The 27,018-nt window shown below is 56.4% G+C and overlaps 11 protein-coding genes and 1 non-coding gene across 12 annotated transcripts; 8 read left to right on the forward strand and 4 right to left on the reverse strand.

The window, feature by feature from the left end:
* Positions 1 to 934: 934 nt before the first annotated feature.
* Positions 935 to 1,222, forward strand: BO95DRAFT_356686 (uncharacterized protein; the record flags this gene model as incomplete). Its single annotated transcript, XM_025582316.1, has 2 exons — positions 935 to 1,119; positions 1,189 to 1,222. 2 exons carry the CDS (start codon positions 935 to 937, stop codon positions 1,220 to 1,222), a joined length of 219 nt encoding a protein of 72 aa, XP_025444971.1.
* A 564-nt stretch (positions 1,223 to 1,786) lies between these two features.
* BO95DRAFT_440244 (uncharacterized protein) lies at positions 1,787 to 2,844 on the reverse strand. Its single transcript, XM_025585915.1, has 2 exons — positions 2,821 to 2,844; positions 1,787 to 2,739 (listed from the first exon to the last, which is right to left on the reverse strand). The coding sequence occupies exon 2, from the start codon at positions 2,415 to 2,417 to the stop codon at positions 2,151 to 2,153; it is 267 nt and encodes an 88-aa protein (XP_025444972.1). The 5' UTR covers positions 2,418 to 2,739; positions 2,821 to 2,844; the 3' UTR covers positions 1,787 to 2,150.
* A 292-nt stretch (positions 2,845 to 3,136) lies between these two features.
* BO95DRAFT_440245 (TFIIH/NER complex ATPase/helicase subunit SSL2) lies at positions 3,137 to 6,144 on the forward strand. The gene is made up of 3 exons (XM_025585916.1): positions 3,137 to 3,440; positions 3,512 to 3,619; positions 3,707 to 6,144. Exons 1-3 carry the CDS (start codon positions 3,410 to 3,412, stop codon positions 6,031 to 6,033), a joined length of 2,466 nt encoding a protein of 821 aa, XP_025444973.1. The 5' UTR covers positions 3,137 to 3,409; the 3' UTR covers positions 6,034 to 6,144.
* Positions 6,145 to 7,090: 946 nt separating this feature from the next.
* Positions 7,091 to 8,801, forward strand: BO95DRAFT_408021 (questin oxidase family protein; the record flags this gene model as incomplete). The annotated part of the gene is made up of 5 exons (XM_025584091.1): positions 7,091 to 7,271; positions 7,326 to 7,628; positions 7,782 to 8,141; positions 8,202 to 8,597; positions 8,701 to 8,801. 5 exons carry the CDS (start codon positions 7,091 to 7,093, stop codon positions 8,799 to 8,801), a joined length of 1,341 nt encoding a protein of 446 aa, XP_025444974.1.
* A 166-nt stretch (positions 8,802 to 8,967) lies between these two features.
* BO95DRAFT_49024 (uncharacterized protein) lies at positions 8,968 to 10,339 on the forward strand. Its single transcript, XM_025590609.1, has one exon. The coding sequence runs from the start codon at positions 9,431 to 9,433 to the stop codon at positions 9,893 to 9,895; it is 465 nt and encodes a 154-aa protein (XP_025444975.1). The 5' UTR covers positions 8,968 to 9,430; the 3' UTR covers positions 9,896 to 10,339.
* On the forward strand, positions 10,293 to 12,354 carry BO95DRAFT_440249 (uncharacterized protein). Its single transcript, XM_025585917.1, has one exon. It carries the CDS (start codon positions 10,499 to 10,501, stop codon positions 11,909 to 11,911), a length of 1,413 nt encoding a protein of 470 aa, XP_025444976.1. The 5' UTR covers positions 10,293 to 10,498; the 3' UTR covers positions 11,912 to 12,354.
* A 147-nt stretch (positions 12,355 to 12,501) lies between these two features.
* Positions 12,502 to 12,573, forward strand: BO95DRAFT_t79. Its single transcript has one exon. It is a non-coding gene; the product is annotated as a tRNA-Glu (tRNA).
* Positions 12,574 to 12,834: 261 nt separating this feature from the next.
* Positions 12,835 to 16,017, reverse strand: BO95DRAFT_383614 (glutamine-dependent NAD(+) synthetase). The gene is made up of 13 exons (XM_025583429.1): positions 15,923 to 16,017; positions 15,742 to 15,860; positions 15,576 to 15,687; positions 15,482 to 15,520; positions 15,375 to 15,433; positions 15,128 to 15,317; positions 14,960 to 15,077; positions 14,745 to 14,909; positions 14,286 to 14,698; positions 13,902 to 14,236; positions 13,754 to 13,800; positions 13,288 to 13,705; positions 12,835 to 13,179 (listed from the first exon to the last, which is right to left on the reverse strand). Exons 1-13 carry the CDS (start codon positions 15,949 to 15,951, stop codon positions 13,070 to 13,072), a joined length of 2,154 nt encoding a protein of 717 aa, XP_025444977.1. The 5' UTR covers positions 15,952 to 16,017; the 3' UTR covers positions 12,835 to 13,069.
* A 985-nt stretch (positions 16,018 to 17,002) lies between these two features.
* BO95DRAFT_440255 (NAD(+) diphosphatase) lies at positions 17,003 to 18,018 on the forward strand. Its single transcript, XM_025585918.1, has one exon. It carries the CDS (start codon positions 17,180 to 17,182, stop codon positions 17,900 to 17,902), a length of 723 nt encoding a protein of 240 aa, XP_025444978.1. The 5' UTR covers positions 17,003 to 17,179; the 3' UTR covers positions 17,903 to 18,018.
* On the reverse strand, positions 17,948 to 22,700 carry BO95DRAFT_440256 (uncharacterized protein). Its single transcript, XM_025585919.1, has 2 exons — positions 22,070 to 22,700; positions 17,948 to 22,016 (listed from the first exon to the last, which is right to left on the reverse strand). The coding sequence occupies exons 1-2, from the start codon at positions 22,460 to 22,462 to the stop codon at positions 18,153 to 18,155; spliced, it is 4,257 nt and encodes a 1,418-aa protein (XP_025444979.1). The 5' UTR covers positions 22,463 to 22,700; the 3' UTR covers positions 17,948 to 18,152.
* Positions 22,701 to 22,869: 169 nt separating this feature from the next.
* Positions 22,870 to 24,703, forward strand: BO95DRAFT_440257 (putative flavin dependent monooxygenase). The gene is made up of 2 exons (XM_025585920.1): positions 22,870 to 23,148; positions 23,210 to 24,703. Exons 1-2 carry the CDS (start codon positions 23,078 to 23,080, stop codon positions 24,615 to 24,617), a joined length of 1,479 nt encoding a protein of 492 aa, XP_025444980.1. The 5' UTR covers positions 22,870 to 23,077; the 3' UTR covers positions 24,618 to 24,703.
* Positions 24,665 to 25,885, reverse strand: BO95DRAFT_49472 (HD domain-containing protein). The gene is made up of 4 exons (XM_025590794.1): positions 25,822 to 25,885; positions 25,451 to 25,760; positions 25,025 to 25,394; positions 24,665 to 24,923 (listed from the first exon to the last, which is right to left on the reverse strand). The coding sequence occupies exons 2-4, from the start codon at positions 25,699 to 25,701 to the stop codon at positions 24,822 to 24,824; spliced, it is 723 nt and encodes a 240-aa protein (XP_025444981.1). The 5' UTR covers positions 25,702 to 25,760; positions 25,822 to 25,885; the 3' UTR covers positions 24,665 to 24,821.
* Positions 25,886 to 27,018: the final 1,133 nt, after the last annotated feature.

Raw genomic sequence — 27,018 nt, forward strand, 5'->3', positions numbered from 1 at the left:
GACGGACTGTGGACGGACTGTTACGAGTACTCTCCCCTCCCTTTCCCTTTCACGTCTTCGGCCGGAACTTGTAGATCATCTGCCCCTCTTGTTGATGGCGTGAGCATGGCAAATACGCATTCCTCGCTGCACCCGCACCTTGGTTGCGAGGGGAGGGAGGAGGGGTCATCGACAACAGTATGACAACAAGGTCCTTCCTCCTTATCCACTGATGGTCGTAGGGGTCAATTGCAGGTTGGAGTTGAAGTTGCACTGGAGTACCTTGTTAGGTATGTGAATCCTTCAATCCGCCATCGACTGGCCAGATGCATCCAAGACCAATAGGGTACCTGCTTAGCTCAGTTCTGACATGCAGGAAAATCAGTAAAAATGAAGAGCGCACCTCAGATGACACTCGCTCCCTCCTTCATCCCAACTGCCTATGCTGCAAGCCGATCGATGTTTCGGCGGCTGCAGGAGCCATGGAGCCATGACGATTGAGGACCGTTTTTCCGCGTGCGCGTTATTTCTTTTCCCCTTTTTCCCTTTTTCTCTTTTTTCCTCCCCTCCAGCCAGTTCGCAGGTCGATGAGTGGGCCTCAATGACCCCCATCTGGACCCTCCCCGCAACTCCTCCCGAAACACGCTCATGCTCATGCTCATGATCTGATCTCGGAATTCCAGAGTGACTCCTCTTATTCATACAACCGCCTCAACTATAAATCCCTCATGGTTCCCACTCTCCGCAGGGTGTTTTCATTCTAGCTAGACTTGATCGATCCTCTACTATACCTAAATTCGAGTTGCCTTACCTCAACTTTCCACAAAGCTGCTAGACCGACACACACCCCATAATACAATACATACCTCGAACTTGTTGTCCACCTCATCGCGTCGCATCGCATCGCATCACACCAGCCTCCATCTCCAACACCTTGCCCCTCAAGACCATCACAATGATTGCCATCCAATTTGCCCGCCCTACCATCCGCCATTTCTCGGTGCACCGTCCGCGCCCCGACACCCGCACTTCCCGCTTCATCACCAGTTCCTGCCTCTTCTCGGCGGTAGTTCTTCCCTTCATACCTCCGGCGCTGGAAAGCTCTCGGGAAAAGAGCAAAGGCTATCCCACCCACAACAAGTGAGTCTCATAATCCGCGCGTGGTGATCGCTGCAACCCTCGACTGACGGAATCGTTCCTCTCTATCAGGCCACACCCCCCACTCTGCTTCCATGCCCGCTAGACCGCATATATCCGTTCGGATTTAATTCCACGAGTGGGGCCATACTTGCAGAGACAGACACAACATCACTTTCCTCGTGTCATCACGCCATCCTTCGATCTTCCTACCGTCGGATTTTTGATCCTTTTTTTTCATTGTTGGCTGGCGTATGGGTACTGGCATATACCTTTTTCCTTTCCTTTTTTTTTTCTTTTTATCACTCTCTCAAACGACATTTGCTGAGAGAATTGCATCATGAGAAAACCCCACATATGGATCTTCAGGGGCATCGAGGAACTTGTCTGGCTGGCGTTTAGCTTGCGAACTTGAATAATTTCTTTTGTTTGGCGTGACCGTGCGAGAAACGCTTGTTTTTGAGGGGAGAACTGCGTACTGGACAGGTTCCAGTGGCAGTTATGCCGAAGGGGCGGATTCTTTTGTCTTTCCCCCCGCGGTCTCCTTTCATTACCGCTACCGGAGGTGCAGTTTGCCCTGAGATAGTGGATAACGATGATTACGACTATGAGATAGCTAGCTGTCTAGCAGCAATACAATTCGCGTTACTAATCAACCAAGCGATTTTGCACGAGAATGATCATCCAGGAGTCGATTTGTTTTCGGATGTAGAAATAAATCAGGCTCTAATTTCCCCGGAACTTCACGAGATCCAAGACATGCACGAAGTAGTGCAGACCGCAGAGAGAATCAAGCTTTCCACCGGAAGTAATCCACCCCCACGAGCCAAGCCATACGTGCACACGCGGATACGCACATCCATCAAAGAACCGATACCCGGAAACGGCAGAACCTATACATTTAGTAAGGGAAACATTATGGTACAGTAGCACACACGAAAGACGTCACCGGCATTTTTCGCGCTCCCTTCCTTCTTCTCAGACCAAAACCCACCCCCTCTCTATACCTCGTTGTTTTTGTTCCCATCTACTTCCTAAAGCCGGTTCCCCTTCGGCGGCCGAAACGGCTGCGCGGCCTCGTACTTCCCCTTCTCCAGCACGCGGTCGGCCTCGGTCTCGGGCTCGTGGCGCGTCGCGGCCGGATCGTGGCTCGCCTCGGCGCTGGGCGAGGCGACGTCGTCGGCGGCGTTCTGCTGCGACCGGGCCAGCTGGGCGGCGCGCTTGTGGCTCGGGTCGTCGGAGGGCACGGGGGTCGGGGTGGTCAACGACACGGCGGACTGGCGGCGGTGTTCCGCTTCCATCGCAGCCAGCTGCGCTTTGCGTTTCATCTCCGTCTCGAAGCGGGTTTGGCGGTCCGCGTTGATGGATTTCTTCGCGAAGTAGTAGGCGCCGCCGCCGGCTTTTTAAGGGTGTTAGTTTCGGTTGGGAGGGAGTTTGGGGTGTGGTGTGGTGATTGGGAGGGAAGGGTGTGGTGGTTCGTTGCGTACCGACGCAGAGAGTACCCCATCCGATCCTGTTGGGTTGGGAGTCGTGTTAGTTGAGGCGCATCTTGAGACGGTGCAATGGCATGGCTGTGGTGTGTTTGTGTGTTTTGCGGGCTTCACCTTACCAGGTGGATTTGATCTAGTTGTTGAGCGAGAGGTGAGGTTAGCGAGCTTGAACCTTGCCACCTAGGTGGATGGGTAGATCCAGTCGGTCACATACCGTGTTCATCTTGGATATATTGACCACTTCCTGCACACAGTGTCAATTCAAGGGAATTTGAAGATCGAACTGAGGACTAAGACGGGGAAATTGAATGCGAGCCTGAGATTATTGAACTACGTCAATCACTGCCGAAGCCCTTCGGCCGAAACGCTGGCCAATCGAATTGCCCACACGGCCCCGACGCCACATGCAGCTGGTCGGGGCTGAGCAAATCCCATCGTTGCCTCAGGCTGCCGTACACCGCCGAGCCGAGCCTCGCCTCTTCCGCTCCGCAATCAATCGATCTTCTTTCATGCTCCTCTTCTACGCCTCCTCCTTCACCCTTCACTCCCTCCTGTCCCTTATCGACCACCGCCATCTATACCACCAGCATTAAATAAAAAAGCTGGTAGGTGCTTTTCGTCTGATCGGGATATGGTCATACTTATTTGAACGGCTCACTAAGGGCGCCGGTAGCCTGTCGGGAGCAAATTCGATACCTTCCTTGCCTCTGTCGCGACCGCGCGGAATCGCTTTCGCACAGTATAGAAAAATTATAGACCTCATTTCTCAGGAATAATCCTTCGGCACTGCGGGACCGGACAGAATGCCGCCGGTCAAACGCAAAGCTTTAGATAGTATGCCATGCCCATCCCACCGCCACCATTCCGGGGGGCGTGTCAGAGCGATTCCATTCTGACTTGTACAGGTGGTCGATCGAGTCGAGCCTCGAAGCGCGCCACCCCCGTGCCTGATATCAGTAGCGGTGATGAATATTCGGACTACGAAGAGGATGTCAAGGAAGATAACCTGAAAGGTAAGCAAGCTCAAGGGCGGAACAAGAAGGGGAGATAGGCCCAGAACGAAATCACTGACTTACACACCTCCGGCGTTTTGCTCACAGATGTCGTGGAGAAACTCAACATCGAACATTTCAGCAAAAAGGGCGGCGGCGCCATCCAGAAGCAGGACCCCAACTTCGGATACAAGGACTTCTCGTCCCTGGCGTTGAAGCCGGACCACGCGAATCGCCCCCTCTGGATCGATCCGCTGAAGGGCACCATCACCCTGGAGAGTTTCTCCCCGCTTGCGCCCCAGGCTCAGGATTTTCTGACCACGATCGCCGAACCCCTCTCCCGGCCGACGCATCTCCACGAGTACCGGTTGACGGGAAACAGTCTGTATGCCGCGGTGTCGGTCGGCCTGCAGCCGCAGGATATCATCAACTTCCTCGATCGGTTGTCGAAAACGCCGCTCCCCGAGACCATCAAGTCGTTCATTATCGATTTCACCAAGTCGTACGGAAAGATCAAGGTGGTGCTGAAACATAACCGGTTCTTCGTGGAGAGTACCGACCCTCAGATGCTGCAGATGCTGCTCCAGGATGAGGTCATCGGGCCCCAGCGATTGCAAGGGTCGGAGGGTATCATCCAGCAGGCGGCGCCGAAGATGGGCGGTCTGGTCATCCCCGGTACCAAGGATGCGGCGGGTGTGAAGCAGACCACGGACCAGAAACCGGCCGAGGATGCGGCGGGGGAGGCGCGGCGCGAGGACGACATCCTTCTCGCCATCCGGGACGATGACGACGATGAGGAACAAGCACAGGTGCACAGCTTCGAGATTCCGAACGAGGCCGTCGAGCCGGTCAAGGCGCGCTGTCAGGCCATGGGTTGCCCCGCGTTGGAGGAGTACGATTTCCGGAACGACGAGATCAACCCGACGCTGGATATCGACTTGAAGCCCAACGCGCGGATTCGAAGTTACCAGGAGAAGAGCTTGAGTAAGATGTTCGGTAACGGACGTGCCAAGAGTGGAATCATCGTCCTGCCGTGTGGTGCAGGCAAGACCCTGGTGGGGATCACGGCGGCCTGCACGATCAAGAAGGGTACCATGGTCCTGTGCACCAGCTCCATGTCTGTGGTGCAATGGAGAAACGAGTTCTTAAGGTGGTCGAACATCGATCCGGGCGACATCGCCGTCTTCACCTCGGACAACAAGGAGAAGTTCCGCCGGTCGACCGGTATCATCGTCTCCACTTACTCCATGGTGTCTCAGACGCGGGCGCGATCGCACGATGCGCAGAAGATGATGGACTGGATTCAAGGGCGTGAATGGGGTCTGATGATCCTCGACGAGGTGCACGTCGTGCCTGCTTCCATGTTCCGAAAGGTCACATCCGCCATCGCGTGTCAGAGCAAGCTGGGGTTGACTGCCACCCTTCTGCGTGAAGACGACAAGATCAAGGATTTGAACTTCCTGATTGGTCCGAAGCTGTACGAGGCGAATTGGATGGAGCTGGCCGAGCAAGGGCACATCGCCAAGGTACAATGTGCCGAAGTGTGGTGCCCCATGACCACCGAGTTCTATTCGGAGTACATGCGGGAGAAGTCCAGAAAAGCGGCCTTGCTGTACATCATGAATCCGCGAAAGTTCCAGGCTTGTCAATTCCTGATTGACTACCACGAGAAGCGCGGGGACAAGGTCATTGTGTTCTCGGACAACGTCTATGCTCTCGAGCGGTATGCGCTCAAGCTGAACAAGGCCTACATCTACGGCGGCACGCCCCAGAACGAGCGCATGCGCATTCTCGAGAACTTCCAGCACAACGAGCAGGTCAACACGATCTTCTTGTCTAAGATCGGCGATACCTCGCTTGATCTGCCGGAAGCCACCTGTCTTATCCAGATCTCGTCCCACTACGGTTCGCGTCGCCAGGAGGCTCAGCGCTTGGGTCGGATTTTGCGGGCCAAGCGTCGTAACGACGAAGGCTTCAACGCGTTCTTCTACTCGTTGGTGTCGAAGGACACGGACGAGATGTTCTACTCCTCCCGGCGCCAGGCATTCTTGGTCGATCAGGGCTATGCCTTCAAGGTGATCACCCATCTGCAGGGAATCGAGAATCTGGAGGGCCTTGCGTATGCCACGCCTGCGGAACGGCGCGAGCTGCTGCAGGAGGTGATGCTGCAGAACGAGACGTCCGCGGAGGTCGAGCACGTCAACGACGATCTGTTCTCCGAGCGCTCGGGAGGCGCCCGGGCTCGCAAGGGCGCCGTCAAGCGGAGCGCGGCGACTCTCAGTGGACTGGCGGGTGGCGAGGACATGGCCTACATCGAGTACAACCGGAGCCGGAACAAGCAGCTCAAGGACAAGGCCGGCCACCATCCGCTGTTCCGGAAGATGGAGCGGGAGCGACTGAAACGGAAGAAGGAGTTGGAGGACTTCGTGCGGTAGCTATCTTTTTTTGGTACATATTTGGAAATAGTATGGCAGAATGAACAGCTTGAGCATGAACTATATAGGCGGAACTATAAATACAACAAACAAAATAAAGAAGCCACACTGCGGAAGCGGCCATATTTTGATAGCCACTCCTGGTGCAGTCTACGAAGACACAAGTAGAGGCGGGCTACTAATTCTTGGGCCAGGATAACCTATATTCTAGGTAGTTCACTCACAAATCACCCAGCAATTCTGCAACATACCCGGACTGACCTAGTCAGCGAATCTCGACCACAGAGTATACTATACTCATACTCAAGATGACACCGCCGGCAGCCCCGAACGACGATCTAGATCGCATCCCACATCTCAAGGGCCGCTCCCCGATCCCCAGCAAGCCCGCAAGCCGGCAAGGCCCGAAGGCCGAGCAAATTTATAAGCACATCGTATTATCATGGCTCCGACGCTCCGATCATGCGACCCTGTTTCACCACAATTCACCCGACTGTTTTCTGGGGTTGACACCTAAGTTAGGTCAGCTTGAATCAGAATGACGTTTCCCTTCCCGAGGTGGACGGAAGCTCGCGCTTAGTCGGTCTCCGCAAATCAAGCAGGTAATTTGTTTTTCCTGCCAGGTGCTTGGCGGAGGATCTCCAGGGTCCCACGCGCATTCGACTCGATTCGCTCCAGCTTTACTTTCTGATCTCGCATCTCGGTCTCTAATAAACCCTGGGCTCGTCAGTCCAGCCCAGACCATATTTCTTATAAACCTGGGGAAAGGGGGCTGGGCTAGATGTGTCGGATTACCACACATATTACTACTGCTCGTCCACGGACTAGATGCACTACTATCTGTGGTGGTAGCATCGGATATAAATCTCCTGCGGTGGGACTGTTACCCTCCGTGCTAAGCAGGACGTGTCATACAACAACTGGAAGATCAGGCGCAGCCACTCCTGCGATACCTCGCACCGCGCTACGGAGCAACCGGCATACACATACACCAACCCGTCTCGCCCGGTATACAACGTATCAACCACCACCACAAACACCAACACCAACGAAAACAATGGCAACAGCCCACCAAATCCACCTCTCGCCTACGACGACCACGGGCATCTTCTCTGTGGCCGCCACGGACAGCGGGAAAGGGACTGGTCCCAATGAAGCCTCCGCCCGCGCAACCAGCGAAGTCCTCCAGCATGACCTCGAGCACCACCACGTCTTCTTCAATGATCTGGGATTCCACAGTACCGTCCCTTGACCCCTCTTTAAAAAAAATACCATGCTAATCCAAGGGGAAGACCACATCGTCCACCACATCCTAAGCATCTACGCCCTCGGCGCCTCGGTGGAGGAGATCCGCGCCGCCTACGAGCGCGACCGCGCCTACCAGCGGAAAGCGATCCCGGTGGACGAGGCGGTCGTGGCAAAGCTGGCCGACCGGAACCGGTTCCTGGGGCTGCTGGGGATGAAGGAGCATTACTCGAATTTTGTGAGATTCTTTCAAAGGGAGATTGAGCGGGTGGGGGTCGAGGAGGTGTTAAAGGGATTTTTGTTTGGGCAGGATGAGGTTGCGAGGGCGATGTTGGGGAGGCTTTTTGGGGGTTTGTTTTCCCTTTTTTTTTTTCTCTTCTTTTCTTTCGGTTCTAGTGGCTGTTACTGGAGGTTGAGGGGAGGGGGAGATGTCTGGTACGGTTGTTTGGGGGAGTGAGTGAATTGGCTTGCTGACTATTGATGCGGTTGCTGCCACAACCTAGGGCTGATCCATCCGTTCATCCACCTGGGCTTCGGCCTGGAATTCGAGCAGCCCGCCATCGTGGCCGAGGCGCTGGCGCAGACGGCCATCCACGAGGACTGGACGGGCCCGCTGTTCTTCTGGCCGGCCGAGGAGCGGGCCGGGGGGGTCGGGCGGCGCGGGGAGAAGGGCCTGCTGGCGATTCTGGAGGCGATGCGGCGGGACGAGACGCTGGCGCGGTCGGTGCAGTGGGAGGATGGGAACAAGATGCACGACGGCGTGTTGTCCCGCGCGGGCGAGGCGATGCTCGCGTACGCGGCCGAGTACTCGGTGTCAGCGGAGCAGTTGGAGGAGCGGACCGCGGAGATGATCAACACCGTGGGTGAGTAGTCCTTAGTCATTGCCCAGATTCGGGTTTTATGGTTTTGTTGACGGCGTCCAGTCTACTACACCAGCGCCGCCCAACGGCCCTCCAAGCAGATCAAGTTCGACTTCTTCTACCTCCACAGCCTCAACTCCTCCATCTTCGTCTCCAAGCTCCTCACCCTCCCGTTCTTGGACACGCAATCCAAATGCCGTCTGCTCGAATGGAAGGGCCGTCTCGACCTCCTCCTCTACGTCTCCCGCGGCGTCCCGGAGTTGTACCTGGATGAGATCCGGGCGTATCCGACCGCGCACAGCTGGGCCGAGATCTTCGCCTTCTGCAACCGCCACCCGCAGGATGACGGCCACCTGGCCAAGCTGGTCCGTGCCGTCGCCCACGGCGAGCGGGCCTGTCGGCCGTTTGAGGAGCAGTGGCCGATCAAAGGTGATATGTGGCTGCGCATTGCCAATATGGGTAGGTCTACGCTCCCCCTCATAATCAATATAGACTACCCGGCAGGGCTGTTCGGAAGGTACTATTCTAAAGCATTGGGGCTAACTAGCGGGGATCCACTTAGCAATGGACTCAACATCCGACCACGATCACCACCCGATGTGGGTCCGATCCACCGGGTTCGACCAGGCCTGGCGCGAATTCGACGGGCGAGCCGAGCTATAGGGAAACGCGCTAGGCCTGCGTCATTGGTAGGGTTCTGAAGGTCATCCATGATGGTTGGGGAGGCATGTATTGGGGTTATAGCGAGCTATAATTAGCATGATGAATGGATAGTAGAAGCTTCATGAACGAAACGAAAATTAGAGAGAATCCGGACCTGACGGTAAAGAACAGAGGCGAAGGGTCGAGAATTCTGGAATGGCTTTTTGCAGCCGGCACTGCACTGCAGCCCCATCGGGCGAGGATCACGTGGTGGGTGGGCGGCTGTGGATTGTATTGTATTGTAATTGAGCTGTAGCTGGGGTGTATTGTAATGTACAGCAGTCACCTACACTGTTTGTTCTCCCGATATCTGGAAGCCACGCCAGGTTCGAGTGACTTTCTCCGTTTTTGCTATTGATCTTCTTATAACGTCTCGGTGATCTTGACAAGTGGTAGGGAGACTGGTAGATGATAGCCACAGTAGGCTTGAAGTCCCAGCACCTGCAGTGTAACTGATCACGTGTGTCGGTTCAGTTGATGTATCTACCTGCATCAACAGCCCCGTCAGCCAGCTCGCTCTACCTTACTTACCCTTGGATTTACAACATTGACCAAGCACAGCTCTCCCTGCATCTGCCCCCAAGACAGCTATGTTCCCCAAGCTCCGATCCTATCTCTCCAAGCCTCCTCCTCCCTCCTGCACCTTCCAAATCCTCTCCGACCTCCACCTCGAACTCAACCAGCAATATGTCTCTTATGAGATTCCTGCTTGCGCTGAACATTTGATCCTCGCAGGCGACATCGGCCGTCTGGCTGACTACGAGCATTATCGCGATTTCTTGCAAAGACAAACAGACCGCTTCAAGGCCGTCCTACTCATCCTCGGCAACCATGAGTTTTACGGCCTGTCGATCGCCGCGGGGCTGGACAAGGCCCGGCAGCTGGAGCAGGAGCCCTGCCTGCACGGACGGCTGATCGTCCTCGACCGGACACGATATGATGTCCCGGGGTTTGATGTCAGCGTGCTGGGCTGCACGCTCTGGTCCCACGTGCCTGATGGATCGCGGGAGATTGTGCAGGCGAAGATTCGGGATTTCCGGAAGATCGAGGGGTGATACTTAATACTTCGAGGACTTGGGATTGAGGTTACCAGGAAGTTGAAAGAAAGGGGGGCCCGGGGGTTCTCCCCCGGAATACTTAATACTTCAAGGACTTGGGGTAGGGGGATACCAGGGAGTTGAAAAGAAGGGGGGTCCGGAGGTTCTCCCCCGGGATACTTTATACTCTTAAGCGCTTGGGATTGAGGTTACCAGGAAGTCGAAAAGAAGAAGGGTCTGGGGGTTCTCCCCCGGAATACTTTATACTTCAGATTGAGGTTACCAGGAAGTTGAAAGAAAGGGGGGTCCGGGGGTTCTCCCCCGGAAGGGTATATTCTAGGATTTTATATTGAGAGGGCACTGTTGAAAGTATAGGTAATGGTGATGTTTCATGTATTGTATCTTACCGTGCTGTAATGACTTGGGTGGCAGCCTCAGGCGGCAGTGGCGGGCGGTGGAAGGAAGGAGTGGGGCGATCTCCCCAACAAATGCCTCGAGCCCGCTTTTTATCTACTCGCCATCCCCTCGCTTGGCCTCGTTTCATCCTCCGAAGAAAGCAGTGCTTTCAATTTACCTGTCACATCAACCCATCTTGCTTCTCTCTCAAAAAGCACACACATCATGGCTGGGGACGACACCCAAAACAACAACCAAGACACCTATCCCACCCACCACAACCACAACCAACACCACCACCACCACCATCACTACCACGGCTGGCCCGAAGACGACAATCCCTTCGTCGCGATCCGGCGCTTCGCCGATGAACAGATCTCCTCCGTGCTGCAGTCCGTAACCGGTCTCCCCTCCTCCATCAACCCCCCGTCGGAACGCTGGGCCATCTTCGACGACCGCCCGCGGGACAACCCTCGCAACCCCAGCAGCCAGGAAGACAGCGACTGGGACCATGCCCCGACCGCCGTCGCGGCGCACCACCACCACTTCTACCCGCGCAACTACCGCAGCGACGCCGACTTCTTCTTCAACTCCTTCTTCGACCGATTCTGGCTGGACGCGGACACGGACAATGACGACGACGAATTGGGGACATCGCGGCGCCTCCTCTTCCAGCCCTTTCCCCACCGGCCCATGCTGCACAACCTCATCAGCGACGCCTCGCCCGCCTGGCCCGTGCCCTACCTGATGTTCAGCCCGTACTCGCCGCTGCATCTCGAGCGGCGGCGCGACCGCGGGGAGAACAGCCGGGGGGTGTTTTCGTCGCTGATGTCGTCGCTGAGTCTCTCCGAGGGCGATGCTGATGCAGCTGCGGAGCTGGAGCCGGAGTCGGAGCCGCGGTGGCGCGAGGCATTCGAGGATCTTCTGCGGCTGGAGAACGGGAAGCCCATGGTCGAGCGGGAGGACATGACTAGTACCAAGACAGTGACCCGGGAATCCGGAACGGAGTGGCTGCAGGGTCTCGTGAAGCGGGGCAGTCTCGGCGACCGGTGGAAGTACGTTTCCGGTGGTTCTGGCGGTGGTCAGCCGTCGTGGTCGACGATCACCTTCGACAACTCGCAACTCCTGCAAGACGAGAAGATCCCGACGAAGAAGGCGGAGGTCATCGACACGGAGGACCTTGCCCAGCCGGCTGGCGGGGCCGACGCGCTCACGGAGCAGGATCTGTACGACCGGTTCCTGGACGATCTCCAGGCCCGCGAGCAGGCGTTCGCCCGCGAGATCCACGAGAGTCCCCTGCTGCGCTTGTTGCTGGACGACCGCCGCCGCTTCAGGGAGTTGGCGCCGCGCGAGGGGCTTTTTGGTCGGCAGCAGGACGACCAGTCTCTTACCGGTAATGAGAGTGAAACCGCACACAAACCCTACGTGATCGCCACGCAGACCCGCACCGAGCGCGTCCGCCTCCCCGACGGCGCTATCCAGACCAAGACGATTCGCAAAAAGCGGTTCTCCGATGGTCGCGAGGAGACGAATGAGTCGGTTGACGTCGTGAATCCGCGGCAGGGCGAGCAGCCCCCACAGTTAGATGGGGATGGTGGCGCCGACCAGAGCAAGGACGGTTGGTTCTGGAAGGGCTAGCTTGGCGGTCCTGCTTCCACTTTCTTTCGCCTGCCTGGCCAGGGTTTTTTTCCGCATTATTCCCATTTGTCTTCTTGTTTGCTTGGTGATGTCGCTTAGCGTTTCTCGTTCTTGTATCATTATAACTTTACATTGCATTGAAAATGTTTCTTCTGTCTAAATTGGGTGTGTGGAGGCACATGCAGCATGCGTGTCTAAAATGTGAGTCATCAGTCACAAGTTAATTGATTTGAGGTGTGGCCGTTCATTAGAGTATGGAAGTTAAGGCTGGAAATTAAAGCATGGCAATCATTGCTGTATGGGATTTCATCGAGGTATGAGGTCCATCCGGGGTAAAGTAAAGTATAATATAGCATAGCATAGCATAGCATTCTCCATATCCCATGGAGCAGCGTCAGTGTTAGTGTTAGTGTACATTGTATTTTATACATTGTATACCTACCCACGAACAAATCCAATGGACAACTCACTTCAGTTGTACCGCGACCTGCTTTCAGGCCCTGGCATGGTCCTTCACGAGCAGAAAGAGCTCGCTCAGCGAAGTTCACCCCATAGATACTACATAAACCTGCACGCTTTCGATAACGACCTCCGACATGGTGTAAAGGTTAGCATACCTGTCTCTCACACAGGAGATCGGGGCTCGATTCCCCGTGTCGGAATCACATGATCAATCCTTTCTGTCACTTTTGCTGTGGTTGTTTTTTACCCCTCGGTTGTACCGGGGAGCGGAAGGCGAAATCGTCCAGTCCATTCAGGGCTGGGCTGGGCTGGGCTGGGCTGGGCTGGTCTGAAGGATGTAAGTGGAATCTGCTTCGTATGCATTGCCGGCATTTGAGTCAGATGTTTGTGGGAGCACGGACTCAGGTTTTCCTACAGCATGCACCTGATTGAGAATGAGCTCAGGAATACTATCAACAAATCCCGTCCACGTTAAGATAGTTATAGCTAACCTAGCTATTCCCCAGCATTGTATTGTGCTTGCTCTGTAGTCTATGCCCTGCCCTGCCCTGCCCTGCCCTGCCCTGACTGAATATTGTCATCCTAAGTAAGCATAGCTAGACCACCGTAGAGCTTTGGATCGAACATCTACATCTACCAACTTCTGCATCTACCCCTGACATACCTTCCTTCCTCTGGGCAGTAAACAAAGCAGCCTCAATCAGCCTTCACGCTCTTCTTCTGCGCCTTGCCCGCCGTCCACCCCTTCTCCTCCCAGTAGGCGACGCTCTCCTCCATTTTCTTGTACGCCCAGGTGAACGGGGGGTCTGTGTCGCATCGTTAGCCATGATGAAAGCACTCATCGCCCAACCCAGTACCCAAAAAAGCCAGGACTCTCAGGAAGAAACGCAAGGGAAGAAGGGGAGGGAACGTACAAAGAAACTGCCGCAGATCATGCCGATTGTCGTCCGGCGAGTACCCCTCGGCGTGGTAGCTGGGGGTCAGCACGGTCATCTTGTGGCGGTTGATGCTGTAGTTATAGAAAAAGTGGCGCGTCTTCTCGTACACCTCGCGGGGGCTGAGCTCGTGGCCCCATTTGTGCAGCAGGCGCTCGTACATCGACCACGGCCCCAGCTTGGCGACCTTGCGCAGCTGCCCGAACACCGACAGCTCGGCGTAGGTGACGCCCATGTCGGCCTCGTCGGACTGCACGTAGGTCTGGGTGATGGGCTCGAGCTCGGCGGTGGGCGTGGCGTGCAGGAACTCGTGCAGGATCGGCAGGCCGAAGGCGGTTTGGGCCCAGTGGATGAACTTCTTGAGGTCGACTTTGCTGATCGAGCCGATGGGGTTGAGCTGGCGGGGTTAGCTTTGGTGAAGGGGATTTGGGTGAAGGGGACGTACGTCGGCGCTGCTGGCGTCGTATTTGGTTAGGTAGCCGCGGAGACTTTGATGGTTAGTGTACGGCAATGGTCAACGGTGGGGAATGCTCTACACACCATTCTGCAAGATTGTTAGCACCGATCAGCCACAGGATTGTTCGGGGAAGTACCATCGACGTTGGACGATCCCAGCACAAGCAGCCCTCCACCACCCGGCCGCTGGCGGACCGTCGGAAGCATCTGCGCGAACAGATAGGAGAGCACCATTCGCAAGCGGGCCTGGATGTTCTGCAGCGCCTGGTTCTCCGCGAAGCTGCCGCCGTGCACCTTGAACTTCGGCTGGAAGTTGGTCACCACCGTGAACAGGTTCGTGACGGCGGTGACGACCGTGTCGAAGTTGAAGTCGATGTGGTAGGAGCCGATCTCCGCGGCCAGGGTCTTGGCCCGCTCGCGGGTCTCCTTGCTGGAGTTCTGCGTGCCCATGTAGTTGGTGTGAAAGATGCGGCTGGAAAGGTTCAGTTTTGTCGTCGGCGAGTTGATAAGGTGGTGCTTACTTGCAAACCTCCTGGCTGGTGGACGGAAGCCAGGCTGATCCCTCCGGCTCCGCGCAGAGCCGACGGACATCCTTGATCACCTGCTCATTCCCCTGCTGCACCGCTTTGACGACCTCCCTGCACATAGAGTGCACAATGATGGCCGTCGCACAGCTGTCGATGCCTCCGCTCAGAGGAACGAAGTATCCCGCTGCTCCACTGCGGCGAAGGTAGTCCCACAGCCAGCAGGCCGGACCGAGGGCGATCTCCTCCTCTGGGGCATGGTAACGGGGCTGAAGGACCTCAGATGGGGCAAGACCAGGGTCAGCCTCCTCGCCGGTACGCGACAACCTGAAATCCAGATCGAGACGGACAAAGGGGGTTTGCCTGCTGGCCTGCATGCTGCGGCTCACGCTGGAGCGGTATGAGCGGACCTGTCCGAGTCAGCCGACGCCTCCGCTCGAGGAGCAGAAAGAATACCTCTTCAATGTCCACAGTGGCAGTGACAACCTCGACGTCGTTGAGCGAGAATTGTGAGCCCTGGGCCACGATGTTGCCGTTGACGACGATCATCGCGCACCCGTCGTAGTACAGACGATCACCGTCGCAGCCCTGCTGGTTAGCGTACAGATAAATACCACCACTCTGCAGACCGATCAGCATCTCAACCACACCCGGTTTGGGGATATTCTCACCAATTTAGTCGCCTGCGTGATAAGGTTGACGCGGGTATCGAGCTTCCTGAGTTCGTGGTGGCTGCCCGACGAGTTCGAGATGATCTCCACGCCGGCGAGACCGTAAGGAATATGGGGGCTACATCCATCGATCAGCACGGCCTTCGAACGGGCGGAGAACCGGGTTACCCATTGGGAGTGAACAGCTCCTCGCACGTCTCCAAGCCCAGGCACGTATCCCTGGTGCTGATGACTGCATCACCGAAGGGCACCTTGTACTGGCCGGTGATCTTGCCGACGATCTGCTCCAAGTAGTAATCCTCGATCTCCTGGGGGCGTTGCCAGGGAGTGAAATGCCTCATCTCCCGATAGTTGCCATCTGCATGAGATCGTCAGCGATTTGCGCATCACACAGCATCTGCCTGGAGGACCCCACCATTGGCAAGCCACATCTTCGGCCGGATCAAGATAATCTTGCGGTTGAAGAAGATCACCCTAGTCTTGTCAGACTACCCTCGTATACCCCCGAAATAGCAAGCTCACCGGCAATTGTACCGCACGTTCCGGTGACGAACGGGCATTCTACCATCCTGTCAGCTGCCGTCGCAGACCAGGCTGTCTGACTCGCACAACTCACCCAACATCGACCACGATATCCTGACAGTCAGGGTGGTCGATGATGCGCGCCAGCATCTCCCACGAATGCAGGAACGTGTCGCCCTCGATGAAGGCGTCCAAGCAGCCATAGCCTAGTCCGGTGTCAACGAGTTCCCTTCAAGAACCATAGACCATAGGCGATATACCAGTAATCTCCAGCTCCGGACCGACGCGCAGGGTGGCTCCGGCTGCCTTGGCCTGGCGGATACTTTCGATGATGCGCTCAGCATTGCCCTCGAAGTCGAGAGCCCATTGGTTGAGCGAGCTGCAGGTGGGATGGTTAGAACGGGGTTGCACGCAAGCCAACAACGCGGAGGAGCCACGTACCATGTTGCGAGAGTGACCAGGTGGCCCATTGTTGGAGTTAGAAAGTGGCAACCGACCGATTGGGAGGTGAGGATTGACAGGCTGGAGGGTCTTGGGGCGTGATTGATAAGGGTTGGAGAAATGCCACTGCCCCCCGGTAAGTCGTCGAGATGCACGGTCACGTGTGTGGGGTGCTTCCTGATTGCCCCTCAGTGTATTGGTATTACAGTCCCATAGCCACAATGGACCTCTACATCGGTGTAAATAATGTAATTTAAGTACCAGTGGCGCAGATCCTCGGCACGAAACCAGCTGATTAATCCATCGTTATCGGAGAAGACGAGAGAAGAGAAGAAGTACAAATGCCCATGTCTTCGGGTTCGCAGTTTCTTTTCCTCTCTGACTCGTGCACTGACTGTCCTCAATTACCTTTCTTCTTTCTAACCACTGCAGGCATCGAGTCCTGCATTCCCCTTCCTCCATCACATCACTTAAGAACCACAACCACAACCACCCACAATGACCAGCACCAGCACCGACTCCCTAATCCCCAACCCCGCGCACATCCAAGCCGAAACCATGCTGGCCCGCCAATTCGGCCGCGAAACCGCCAACTACTTCTCCAGTACGTCCCTTGCCCTTGCCCTTGCCCTTGCCCCTCAGAATCCCCCTTAAAACAGCACCCTCCTCTTCCCCCCTCAAATCTAAACCAAGTATCCTAACCGACAAAGGCTCCCCCCTAAACCGCCTCTCCTTCCTCCGCTCCAACCACCCCTTCCTCTCCGGCGCCCTCAACCACCCCTCCACCCGCTTCGTCCTCCTCAAGGACCTCGCCCCGCTCACGCAGACCGCCTCCCCCGCCGAGCCCTACTACGCCCGGTACGACGAGATCCAGCCCCTCGTGCCAGCCACCATCTACGACCAATCCGAAGAGGAGATTCTGGCCGCGTACGACTCGCGCAAGCCGACCCTCGCGACGCCGATTTTTCTAGGGCTGGATGAAAGAACCTCCCCCAAAGATGAGGGGGCGGCATCGTCATTCGCGTGGAAGATCTACGCCGGGACGCCGTATTTCGCGCTGGATGTGAGCGGACCGCGTGGCGGGGAGGAGGCGCAGCAGCAGCAAACGAAAAAAGTGGTGGAGGCGTTGGAGGCGAAGGGGTTGAGCTTTCTGCAGGCGCGCGTGGTGATGAGTTTTGGTGCCGATCAGGGTATGTCCCCTTTGCCTTTTCCTAATTCTGTGGTGCTGGATGGGTGGATGGATGGAAGGCTGATACGATGTCGACGAGTGTAGCGGCGATCTACGCGCAAGCGCGCGCGCTGATCGACTGGAACACGCGCAACACCTTCTGCGGGACGTGCGGGCAGCGGACGATCGCGGTGCACTCGGGGACGAAGCGGGCGTGCCCGGCGACGGACGCGGCGCGGCCGGCGGCGGGGTTGCCGGCGGAGCGGCCAGCGTGCAGCACGCGGACGACGATCTCGAACCTGAGCTTCCCGCGGACGGACCCGACGATCATCGTGGCGGTGATGTCGGCGGACGCGCAGCGGATCCTCCTGGGGCGGTCGAAGCGGTTCCCGCCGAACTGGTACTCGACGCTGGCCGGGTTCATCGAGCCGGCGGAGTCGGTCGAGGACGCGGTGCGCCGCGAGGTCTGGGAGGAGGCCGGCGTCACGCTGTCGCGCGTCGTCATCCACTCCTCCCAGCCCTGGCCGTACCCGGCCAACCTGATGATCGGCGCCATCGCCCAGGTCAGCGACGCCGCGCACGAGACGATCAACCTCGAGCATGACCCGGAGCTGGAGGATGCCAGGTGGTTCGACATCGCGGAGGTGGAGGAGGCGCTGCGGAATGGGGTCAGTGCGCTCGGCGATGGGCCCGGCCCCGAGTATAAGGAGGGCGCGTTGCGGTTGCCGCCGCCCACGGCGATTGCCAACCAACTCATCAGAGCGGCGATCAGTATAGATCTCCTTGGCGGGGAGAAGAACTCGAAGATGTAGAATAGATTAGACAGGGCCTAGACATTTGCTGTGCTTCGTGTGGGGGGTTTGTTTTCTTGGGAAGCGAAATGTTGTTCACGTTTTATATACAAGTACATGGTACCAACACCTCCCACAATTAACACAATTCTGAGTGTTATTGCTGCTGTCTACAACATCTGTTCATCCTATGAGAAAGCCATCGCTATAGCTTCCGGACTCAGACATCCTCACTCTGGCCCTATAGAACGCTTTAGTCAAAAGTGTCACTTCAGAGATTGGCGTACACAGTACCATCGCGGAGTTCGTGGATACTATCACGGCTAGTCGGCGAGCCCACCTCGGCGTACCGCCTGCCATCCCGCAGCTCGTGGATCGTGATGCGACGGTGCGATTTGCGCCGCCGAGAGCCCCCGGCGCCCCGGTTCGAGGTCGACGAGGCTTCGCGCATCTCGCCGCCGCCGCCGCCCGTCGAATTCACGCTCCCCGCGTCGCTCAGCCCGGTGACGCTGTGCGGCGTGGCCTCGCGGCTCTCGCGTTCGACCGACGCCTGCAGCTGGTGATCGGCGACCATCGCCATCCCGTTCTCCTGGTACCACTGGCGCAGGTCCGTGGCGTAGGTCGCCTCCTCGGGGCCGTATTCGACCGGCGGGCCGGAGACCTGCGCGTCGGCGCCGGCCGCGGTGAACACGGCCCAGGCGCTTGTCTCCACGCTGGCGAGCATCATGGCATGGTTGAAGCTCTTGACCTGGAAGTCTCGCAGGAGGATCGCGTCGCCCTCCGCCACGGACGGCAAGGCCGTCTTGTTGGGCCGGAAGATCTGCGCGAAGAGCATGGTACCCGCCAAGGAAGGGTCGGTCAGCCCCAGCGTCAGGATGTAGTCTTTCTTGCCGGACGTTGCCCGGATCACGGGTCGCACCTCGGCGACCGTGGAGATCGTATCGATGAGCCCTCGGAAATGGTCGACCAGGGTGGCCAGCGGCGCGAAGTAGGACAGTTTGCTGCGCAGGCCCGGGTAGTTGCGATTCAGGGCGACGATGCGAGACACGTCGCCCCCAACCAGCATCACCTCGTCCTCGCCGTGCGTGGCATGGACGTCGGTCTCCTTACCTACGTGGCCGCCTTCGTCCCGGTGGAATTCCTTCTGCGACGGTGCAGAGGCATAGCTCTCTGTCTCGGAGCCTTCGTCTACCGAGACGAATTCCTCGCTTTCGACATCCTGCATATCTGCTTCTACCTGTGTGGGCTCAGGAGTCGGCGGTATTTCGTTTGCAGCGGTAGCTACTGACGGAAGCTTTCCCATGCCGATCAGCTGTGAAGGCTCCGGGGTGATCAATTGGTGGTCAAGTTGGAGGCTTGGACTTTGGCGACTCAAATCAGCGGATATAGGCAAGCTCTCCGAGGCACCATCAAGCGACAGGCCTGCATCCACTGGCTGCTGATCTGCCAAGGTTGTTTCATCATCCTCGGGTTGGATCATTGTATCAACCAGGATGTGTTGCGAATCGGGTAAATGAATTGCTGCTGAGAATGTAGCCGACTCAAGGAGTGCAGGGTCAATTGGGAGATCAGCCGAATGCGTGAGAGGGCCAGCGCTGTGGTCGACATGTTCAAAATCAGGTCCACTCGACGAAAAGAATTCTAGACTTTCGTAGCCAGGGCCGTGCATTAGTGTCGTTGTTTGAATTTCTTGAATGCCAGCGGGACTTTCTGGGTTCTGGACTGGGTCCACATCATGATATGGCACAGGCGCAGACCCTGGCTCGTGGACCAATGCTTGCATATGGTCAGCCTGGTCGACTTCCTCTGCGACGTGCTCCTGAATGTATGATTCCTCAAGCTGCACAGTATCAACCTCTTTGGCTTGTGCCTGCTCATCCTCAGACTCTTCAGTCCCAGTATGTTGTCGCTTCACGCTTTCCTCGACGAGGATCTCCCCTCTCGGTTGCTCGTGTTCATCGACCGGCAATCCCTTCATCGTTCCCCCGTAACTTGCATCCTCTGCTTCTGAATGTACATTCCCCATGTCCTCATGGACTGAACGGTTGTCGTTTTCTCGCTCTTCCAGACGTCTTGCCGGCTCTTGTTCTTGCCCATGCCTTTGGTCTCGAATCGATCGTTCGTCAACCTCGGATGCAACATCCCCTTCAGCATCTTCGACCTCAGCATCGGAAGTATAGGGAACATTTGTCTCTTCATCCTCGTCGACCATCTCCTCGTCGTGCACATCTTCGTCGTCTTCCATATCTTCCTCATCGTAAATATCTTCCTCATCATCAACGACTTCCGAGTCTGAAGCCTCATCGTCAAATTGTCCTGATCGTTCGGCGCTTGAAACACTTGCATCTCTCGGCCTTGAGTAAGCCCCAGGGCTCGGCTGTCCAGGCGCAGGTTCATCTTCGCTGTCACTGTCCAAAACAATGATCTCCGGGAAATTCCTTTTCGGTGGGGGCGCCTCGTGCCTGACATCCTCTGGATCCGACTCCGACTCAACACGGTCATCATATCCTTCCCCGTCGTCTTCGTCGTCATCGTACATATCCTCTTCGTCCAGTTCATCCTCATCCTCGTCGACTTCATCCAAATCACCTTCATCGGACACGTCTTCCTCAAAGTGTTCGGATTCCTCGTGGAAATCATAGTGGCCTGCGGGCCCTTCGACACCATGATCTTCCACAACTGATCCTACGTCGTCGTCCGATGCCATATCGCCATCTGTCCTTGGATCGGGGATGGGTTCCGCGTCGTCCGCCACATCCTGTTCATTTTCGTCGGCCAAGTCGACCGATCGAGGCTCGGAGCCTTGGCTGGCAAGCTCGTCTTCAGGCTCCTCAATCGCCGATTCCTCTCCACTCGCGTTCTCAGCTTCAGAGTATTCCTCTTCATCTTGGGGGATATGACGGAGTTCTTCCTCCTGGTCGTCTATTTCGCCATGGAAGGTCTCATCTTCGATTTCAGTCACGGTCCATTCAGTTGGCAATGAGTCGGCATCCACCATTTCCAAATCCGCATCTCTCTCTGGCGACGGAGCTTCAGCAGCCAGGGCAGGTGTTGATACATTCCCTTCCACGCTCCCCGCTTCCTCCACGATTGAAAGCCCCGAGTCTTCCATGAGCAGCTCAGAGACAGGGGCTGGCTCAGCAGCTTCATTGCTGGGAGTACCTGTGGCACCCCCTGTTAACGGCCCTTGGGCTTGAAATTCAATAGACTCGATCGCGATCGCTGCACGAGACCCAGCCTCGCTTTCTGCGTACGAAGATTCCCGGGCTAAGTCTGACTGCGGTGCAGCTAGCTGAAACGGATCAGACGTAGCTGGCTCGGACGTGATTGCAACCGAACCAAAGTACCCCTGCGGGCTATTTGATGAGCTAATCAGTGGAGAGGGAATTGGCAGACCCGGAGAAGGAATCGGATTTAGCCGCGGAGTGTCTGTGGGAAGGTGGCCAGAAAGACTTGAAATAGTCCTATGCATATGACGCGAAAACTCAAGCCGCCGAGAAAGATCCGGCCGAAGAAATTGCGCATCCGGCTTCGGTTGGGCCTTTTCCGGGGTATTATCCTCACGAGCCTCGGGCGTCTCCGACATTCGGTCTACATCTGAGACTGCACTTGTAGGTTCTTCTTGGACCGTAGGGACAGAAGGCAGCTGATCGGTCCCGCCGGTCTGAGGCGACACGGGTACCGTCGGGACTTCCGGGGAGCCATCCGCTTCCTCAGCGGCCTCTTCCAACTCCGCCGCCGCTTGGTTGAGCCAGGCCTCGTCGTCGAACATAGCCGTCCAGTCCCCCGGTATTTCCAGATCCTCAGGACTGGCTGGTTCGTCCACCAGCCGCCAGTCATTGCGTATACTGAACCGCGTCCGTTTCCTCCCCTTGCCCGGAACGAATCCATCATCCTCCGCGAAGGGATCAAAGGCCGGATGCAAAGCCGAGCCAGCTATATGACTTCCGATCGACGTTCTTGAGTGTCCCAGGAAAACGGGCGATTGCCAGGTCGCCGAGTTGAGGCCGCGGGGGAAGGCACTGCCTCTCGGATCGGGGGTAGTCGGTGTGGGCGTGGTACTCTCGGCAGCGGGCAGAGGCGACAAGGGGGGATCGATCTTGACGGTGGAAAGGTGTTGATCGGAGCGCCATACCTAGAACGCAATGAGCCACCACCATTTTCCGGGCTCTCTGTGGGTTCACTCACCTCGACCAGAACCGTGGTCTCGAAATGCACATCCCAGGCGACGCTCTTGCCCGGGGTGAGAACTTTCGGGTCATTGTCGGTCAGCCTGGATCCGTTCAGGCTGAGATACACATTGTCGCCGATCCCAACCTGCGACTTGGCGACCTCTTCCGCGACGTGTCCGTGGAAGACGACCCTCACTTGTCCGCCAGACCGCCGGAGCCGAAAGTCGGGCTCCGCCAGAAGCAGACTGATCGACCGCGTGGACGATGAATACGGCCATAGCAGAGCTACTACACCGCGCACGGATTTGTTGGGTAGATTGTCGAGCGACGGGGCGAGCTGCGCAATGGAGACCGGGGTCGATTGAAGGAGTTCGGAGACCGGAGCTTGTTGTTTATCGTGGGCGTCCATCGCTGTGGCCGCTTAGTGGTCATGCGCGTTCCACATTGCCTGAGTCATAGGTACTGGCTGTCCTGAGTTAAGAATAGCCACCCAGGTGGAGGGGTTGTGCAATGTTCGACAAGAGCTGGAGCACAGGGCCAAAAAAAATTTGGTTTCTTGTTTGGATGGCAGCACGCGCGGGAAATCGAAAGGATGCGGAGAGGAGGAAGGAGAAGGAGAGGTTGTTGCGTCACAGAACCCGCGTATTGGAGCTGTAATATTACAGACTTTTCTTTGTTGTTGCCGCAGCCCACCGCAGAGTGGAGTCGGTAATGGTATGTCAACCCCATGGCACATTGTTCCAGGCTCTCCCACATGTGATGGAACAGGATTGATTTAGAAAGAAAAACATGATTGAAGTTCCCATGATTGAAAATCCCTGTCAGCTTCAGGAATATCCTTTCTGCATGTCGAAGCATAGAGTCGAACATCCAGAACAGTTACTTGATCAGCCCATTCCCGATGACGGAGCACGAAATTCACCGCCACAATGTAGTCATCGGCCACTGGAAGCCGCCGTGAACTACTACATTTCCCTTATCTCCTGCGTCGGCATATCTCCTCATCGTGCTCTTTCACAGAACAATGACACGATCAGGACGGATCAGCCAGATAGCCGTGATCGGCGCAGGGCCCTCTGGTCTCGCCGCAGTCAAGTATGAATTTGCCCCTCCCCGGACCTCGACCTCCAGATTCGACCGCTAATCAATAGCCCAGATACTTGCTTGCGGAGAAATATTTCGAGAAGATTGATGTCTTCGAGCAAAGGGCCACGGCCGGTGGCGTCTGGAACTACACTCCAGGTCCTCTGAAGGACAATCTCACAAGCACTGTACCCCAGACCGACCCCCACCAGCCTCCGGAAGGGCCAATATGGCACACCTCCGAGGGGCGGCAGGAGCCTACTTTCGTCTCCCCCATCTACGAAGCACTGGAGACGAACCTTCCCAAGGAGATCATGCGGTACAGCGACAAACACTTCGACGCGAAGACGCAAGTAATGCCCAAGCATGCCACCGTGAAGGATTATCTGCATGACTATGCAGAAGAGATCCGGGGTCTGATCCAATTCGAGACCCAGGTCTCGGACGTCCGAAAAGACGTCCTTGGCGCGGAGGGCTGGTCGGTCACCACGAAGAACCTGCGCACGGGAGACACAAGAACGGACCCGTACGATGCCGTGGTGGTTGCTAGCGGGCACTACGATCTTCCGTTCACGCCCGACATCGCGGGCATCAAGCAGTGGAACGAGGCATATCCCGGGGTCATCCTGCATTCCAAGCTGTATGACTCTGCCGAGCAATTCCGTGACAAGAAGGTCATCGTGGTGGGCAGCTCGGCGTCGGGCCTGGATATCGGGAACCAGATCAGCCCCGTGAGCAAGGGCAAGGTCATCGTGTCCGAGCGAAACCAGTCGCTTCTTGCGTCCTCCGCGGGGGACACCAGCAAGGTGTATCGTCCTCAGATCGTGGAGTTTCTCCCGCCTGACTCCCACCGCAGAGCCGTTCGCTTCGAGGACGGCCACGTTGAGGCGGACATCGACGCCATCGTCTTCTGCACCGGATATCTGTACACATATCCTTTCTTGTCGGCGCTGGACCCGCCGCTCATCACCAACGGCCGTCGGGTGGTGAACACATATCAGCATCTGTTCTACCTCCACGACCCCACCTTGGTGCTCAGCGCCCTTCCGCAGCGAATCGTTCCCTTCCCACTGTCGGAGAACCAGGCGGCGGTTTTTGCGCGGGTGTTCTCGGGTCGCCTGAGTCTGCCCTCGGAAGATGCAATGAAAGAGTGGGAACAGTCGACTGTTCGGGAAAAGGGCGAAGGGACCCCCTTTCACCTTCTCCCCTTTCCTCAGGATGCGGACCATATAAATTTCTTGCATGACTGGGCGGCAGAAGCCGAGCCCCGACCGGGACTCGACAATGGAGGCAACGGCAAACCGTGCAATTACTGGGGCGCAAGGGAGAGGTGGATTCGAGGGCAGATCGCGGAGATCAAACGAACGTTCGGACAGAAAGGAGCCGAGCGTGGGTTGATCAAATCTCTCGCACAGCTGGGTTTCGACTTCGATAGATGGAGAAAGGAGCAGGAGAACCCGGCCGGTGCATCTCGTCTTTGAAACTCATCAAGCCTAGATATCCATTACTTAGAACTTCATTAAACTTAGATAAGCATTGCTACACGGAAGACGAATACAAATTCTACGCACAACCTTGCTATGACAATGACCAGCCCCAAGAACAATGGGTAACGAAAGATATATCTCTCCAGTTCTTGGTAAACCTACCCCGAACCTCTCACAACCCACAATCAACCTTGCAACCTATAGTTCCGGCTCAAACAAGGCAGCCTCCTCATCCCACCACTTGCTGAAAGTGACCAGTCTCTCAGTCCGCTCTTTAGCCATCTTCAGCCCCACGTCCGTCTACAGATCGAGTCAGCCTCGTCACTTCCTTACGCCATCAAACAGTCGCCTCCTCTCCACAAACCACAAACCAAAAAAAAAAAAAAAAAGCAAGCACATACCTTCATCATCCCCCCCAACTTCACCAACTTCTCATCAATATGAGTGCGCGACCTCTGCATACTCGCATCCGGAACCCTCGCACCGCCATACGTAAACATCCTGCCCACCCCAATCGCGCCCAGGGCATCCAACCGATCCGCGTCCTGCACCACCGCCAGATCCGGATAATCCTCCAGGACCTCCCTCACCTTCTCGGGGTTTTTGACTTCCGTCGAGTACGAAACATGGTTGACCACCTGCTCGACGTGCTCGATCTCGTCCTCCGCGACGCCCGCCTCCCGGAGCACGACGGCGACTTTGGACACCTGCTCCTCCCCGGAGGTCGACGGCGGGGGGGCGTATTTCTTGTCGTTGACGTCGTGGAGCAGGCTTCGGGGATGCGATGCGTAAGAGATGATACACCGCGAAAAGGGGGGCAGACTTACGCGCTCAGAAGAATGAGGTCGGGCCGGTACCATTCGTGGCGCTCGGACTCGGCCTCGAACTCGGCGGCCAGGATCTTCGAGGATAGGGCGACGACGCGCAGGACGTGGTGGAAGTCGTGGGAGGCGTCGTACTGGCTCATGTGCTGCTGGACCGCGCCGGCGACGGACTCGAAGACCGCGTCTTCTTCGACGAGGTACCGCCCGTAGTTGGACTGGCGGGCTGCCTGCAGGATCTGGCGGAAGGTGTCCATGATGGGTTTTGGGTGGTGGATTGTACTGCCCTGTACTTGAAAGTAGGCGGTTTGGTGTGCTGTGGGCAAGGTTAGAGTTGCATGGCTTGTGATAGGGGTTCCTTGGGGATATGTACTAACAGAGAATATTCTGAATATTCGAAGAGGACAATTTCAATGGCTGAGGGTTACGAATTCGCTTCGAAACTCTGTGTTGTTGCTGTTGTTGCGGGCTCTTTTTTTTTTTAATATTTTATTTTTCTCCCCCGCCCGCCCTTTGATAGTCCGATTTCTCCGCATACAGTACAGTAAGTTACGGAGTATCTCGATGGGATCTAATCGGCGGCCCGGATCAAAGAGGTCTAGTCTGTCCCTGCCTAAGGCTCCCAAGAGGGGCTGCCTGTCTGCACGGACTACTGGGAACTACGAAGTGCTCTCCCTACCTAGTTCGGGGTGTTTCCAATCTTATGCGAACGCCAGTTCTGACCATGAGCTTCAGACTTACATTTCGGGCAAAGCTTCTTATTGTTGTTTGCCTATCTTGCTTTTGGCTGGTTTCGACGAGCTTAGGGCTAGGGGTATCCAGTCCGGACTGTCCCTTCTCATGGAGCTCCTCACCAGGAAGCATACACGAGCCGATTGCGTGGATCAGGGTCTTACTACTATGGTCTTCGAAGCATGATCAATCAACGAACCAGTATCTTACAGGATTATCTGTAACACTAGAACCCTGTAAGGCTGCTGCTCGACTTTGAACATCTCTATGTCTCTCGGGTTACTGATACAACACGGCTGATAAGGGTCGGTTATGGTTCAGGTGAGGACGCTTGAAAGGCTTGCGCTCTCGACTTGGAATATCATATAGATCAGTGGCTAGCAGCCCGGGATTCATATGCTAAGTACGAATGTGATGCTGTACCTAATATAGTGGGAAGATGGACCTGCCTCCAATTCTCCGTGTAGACCCCTCTTTTACCGAGACAAGTAGAAAGGCTATGAACGAACCGACACAGACAATTGAAGAACCTTCTGAGCGATTCCAACATTGTAATACTCTGCTTATCCCCGGCTTATGGAGGCTGACTCTGCTTGTTCCCTTCGTCCTTAGCCCTAAATGACTATACCCGAGGAGCATCACCGGCCGTTCCGCGGGCATCCCTGTCTGGTCAACCGTCAATTCCAACGGGGGGAGCGCAGAATCTTGTGAAACCGTCTCGAGGCTAACAAAAGCTAAGACACAAGCGACTCCACAGCTTCAAGAAAGAAATCAATCCCAATCAACCGATCCTTAATCGGTAGCAACCCCGGGGCCTTCTCTCCAAGCTCCGGATGACCGAC

The sequence above is a fragment of the Aspergillus brunneoviolaceus genome (genome assembly GCF_003184695.1).
Source record: "Aspergillus brunneoviolaceus CBS 621.78 unplaced genomic scaffold BO95scaffold_14, whole genome shotgun sequence".
Taxonomy (NCBI): domain Eukaryota; kingdom Fungi; phylum Ascomycota; class Eurotiomycetes; order Eurotiales; family Aspergillaceae; genus Aspergillus; species Aspergillus brunneoviolaceus.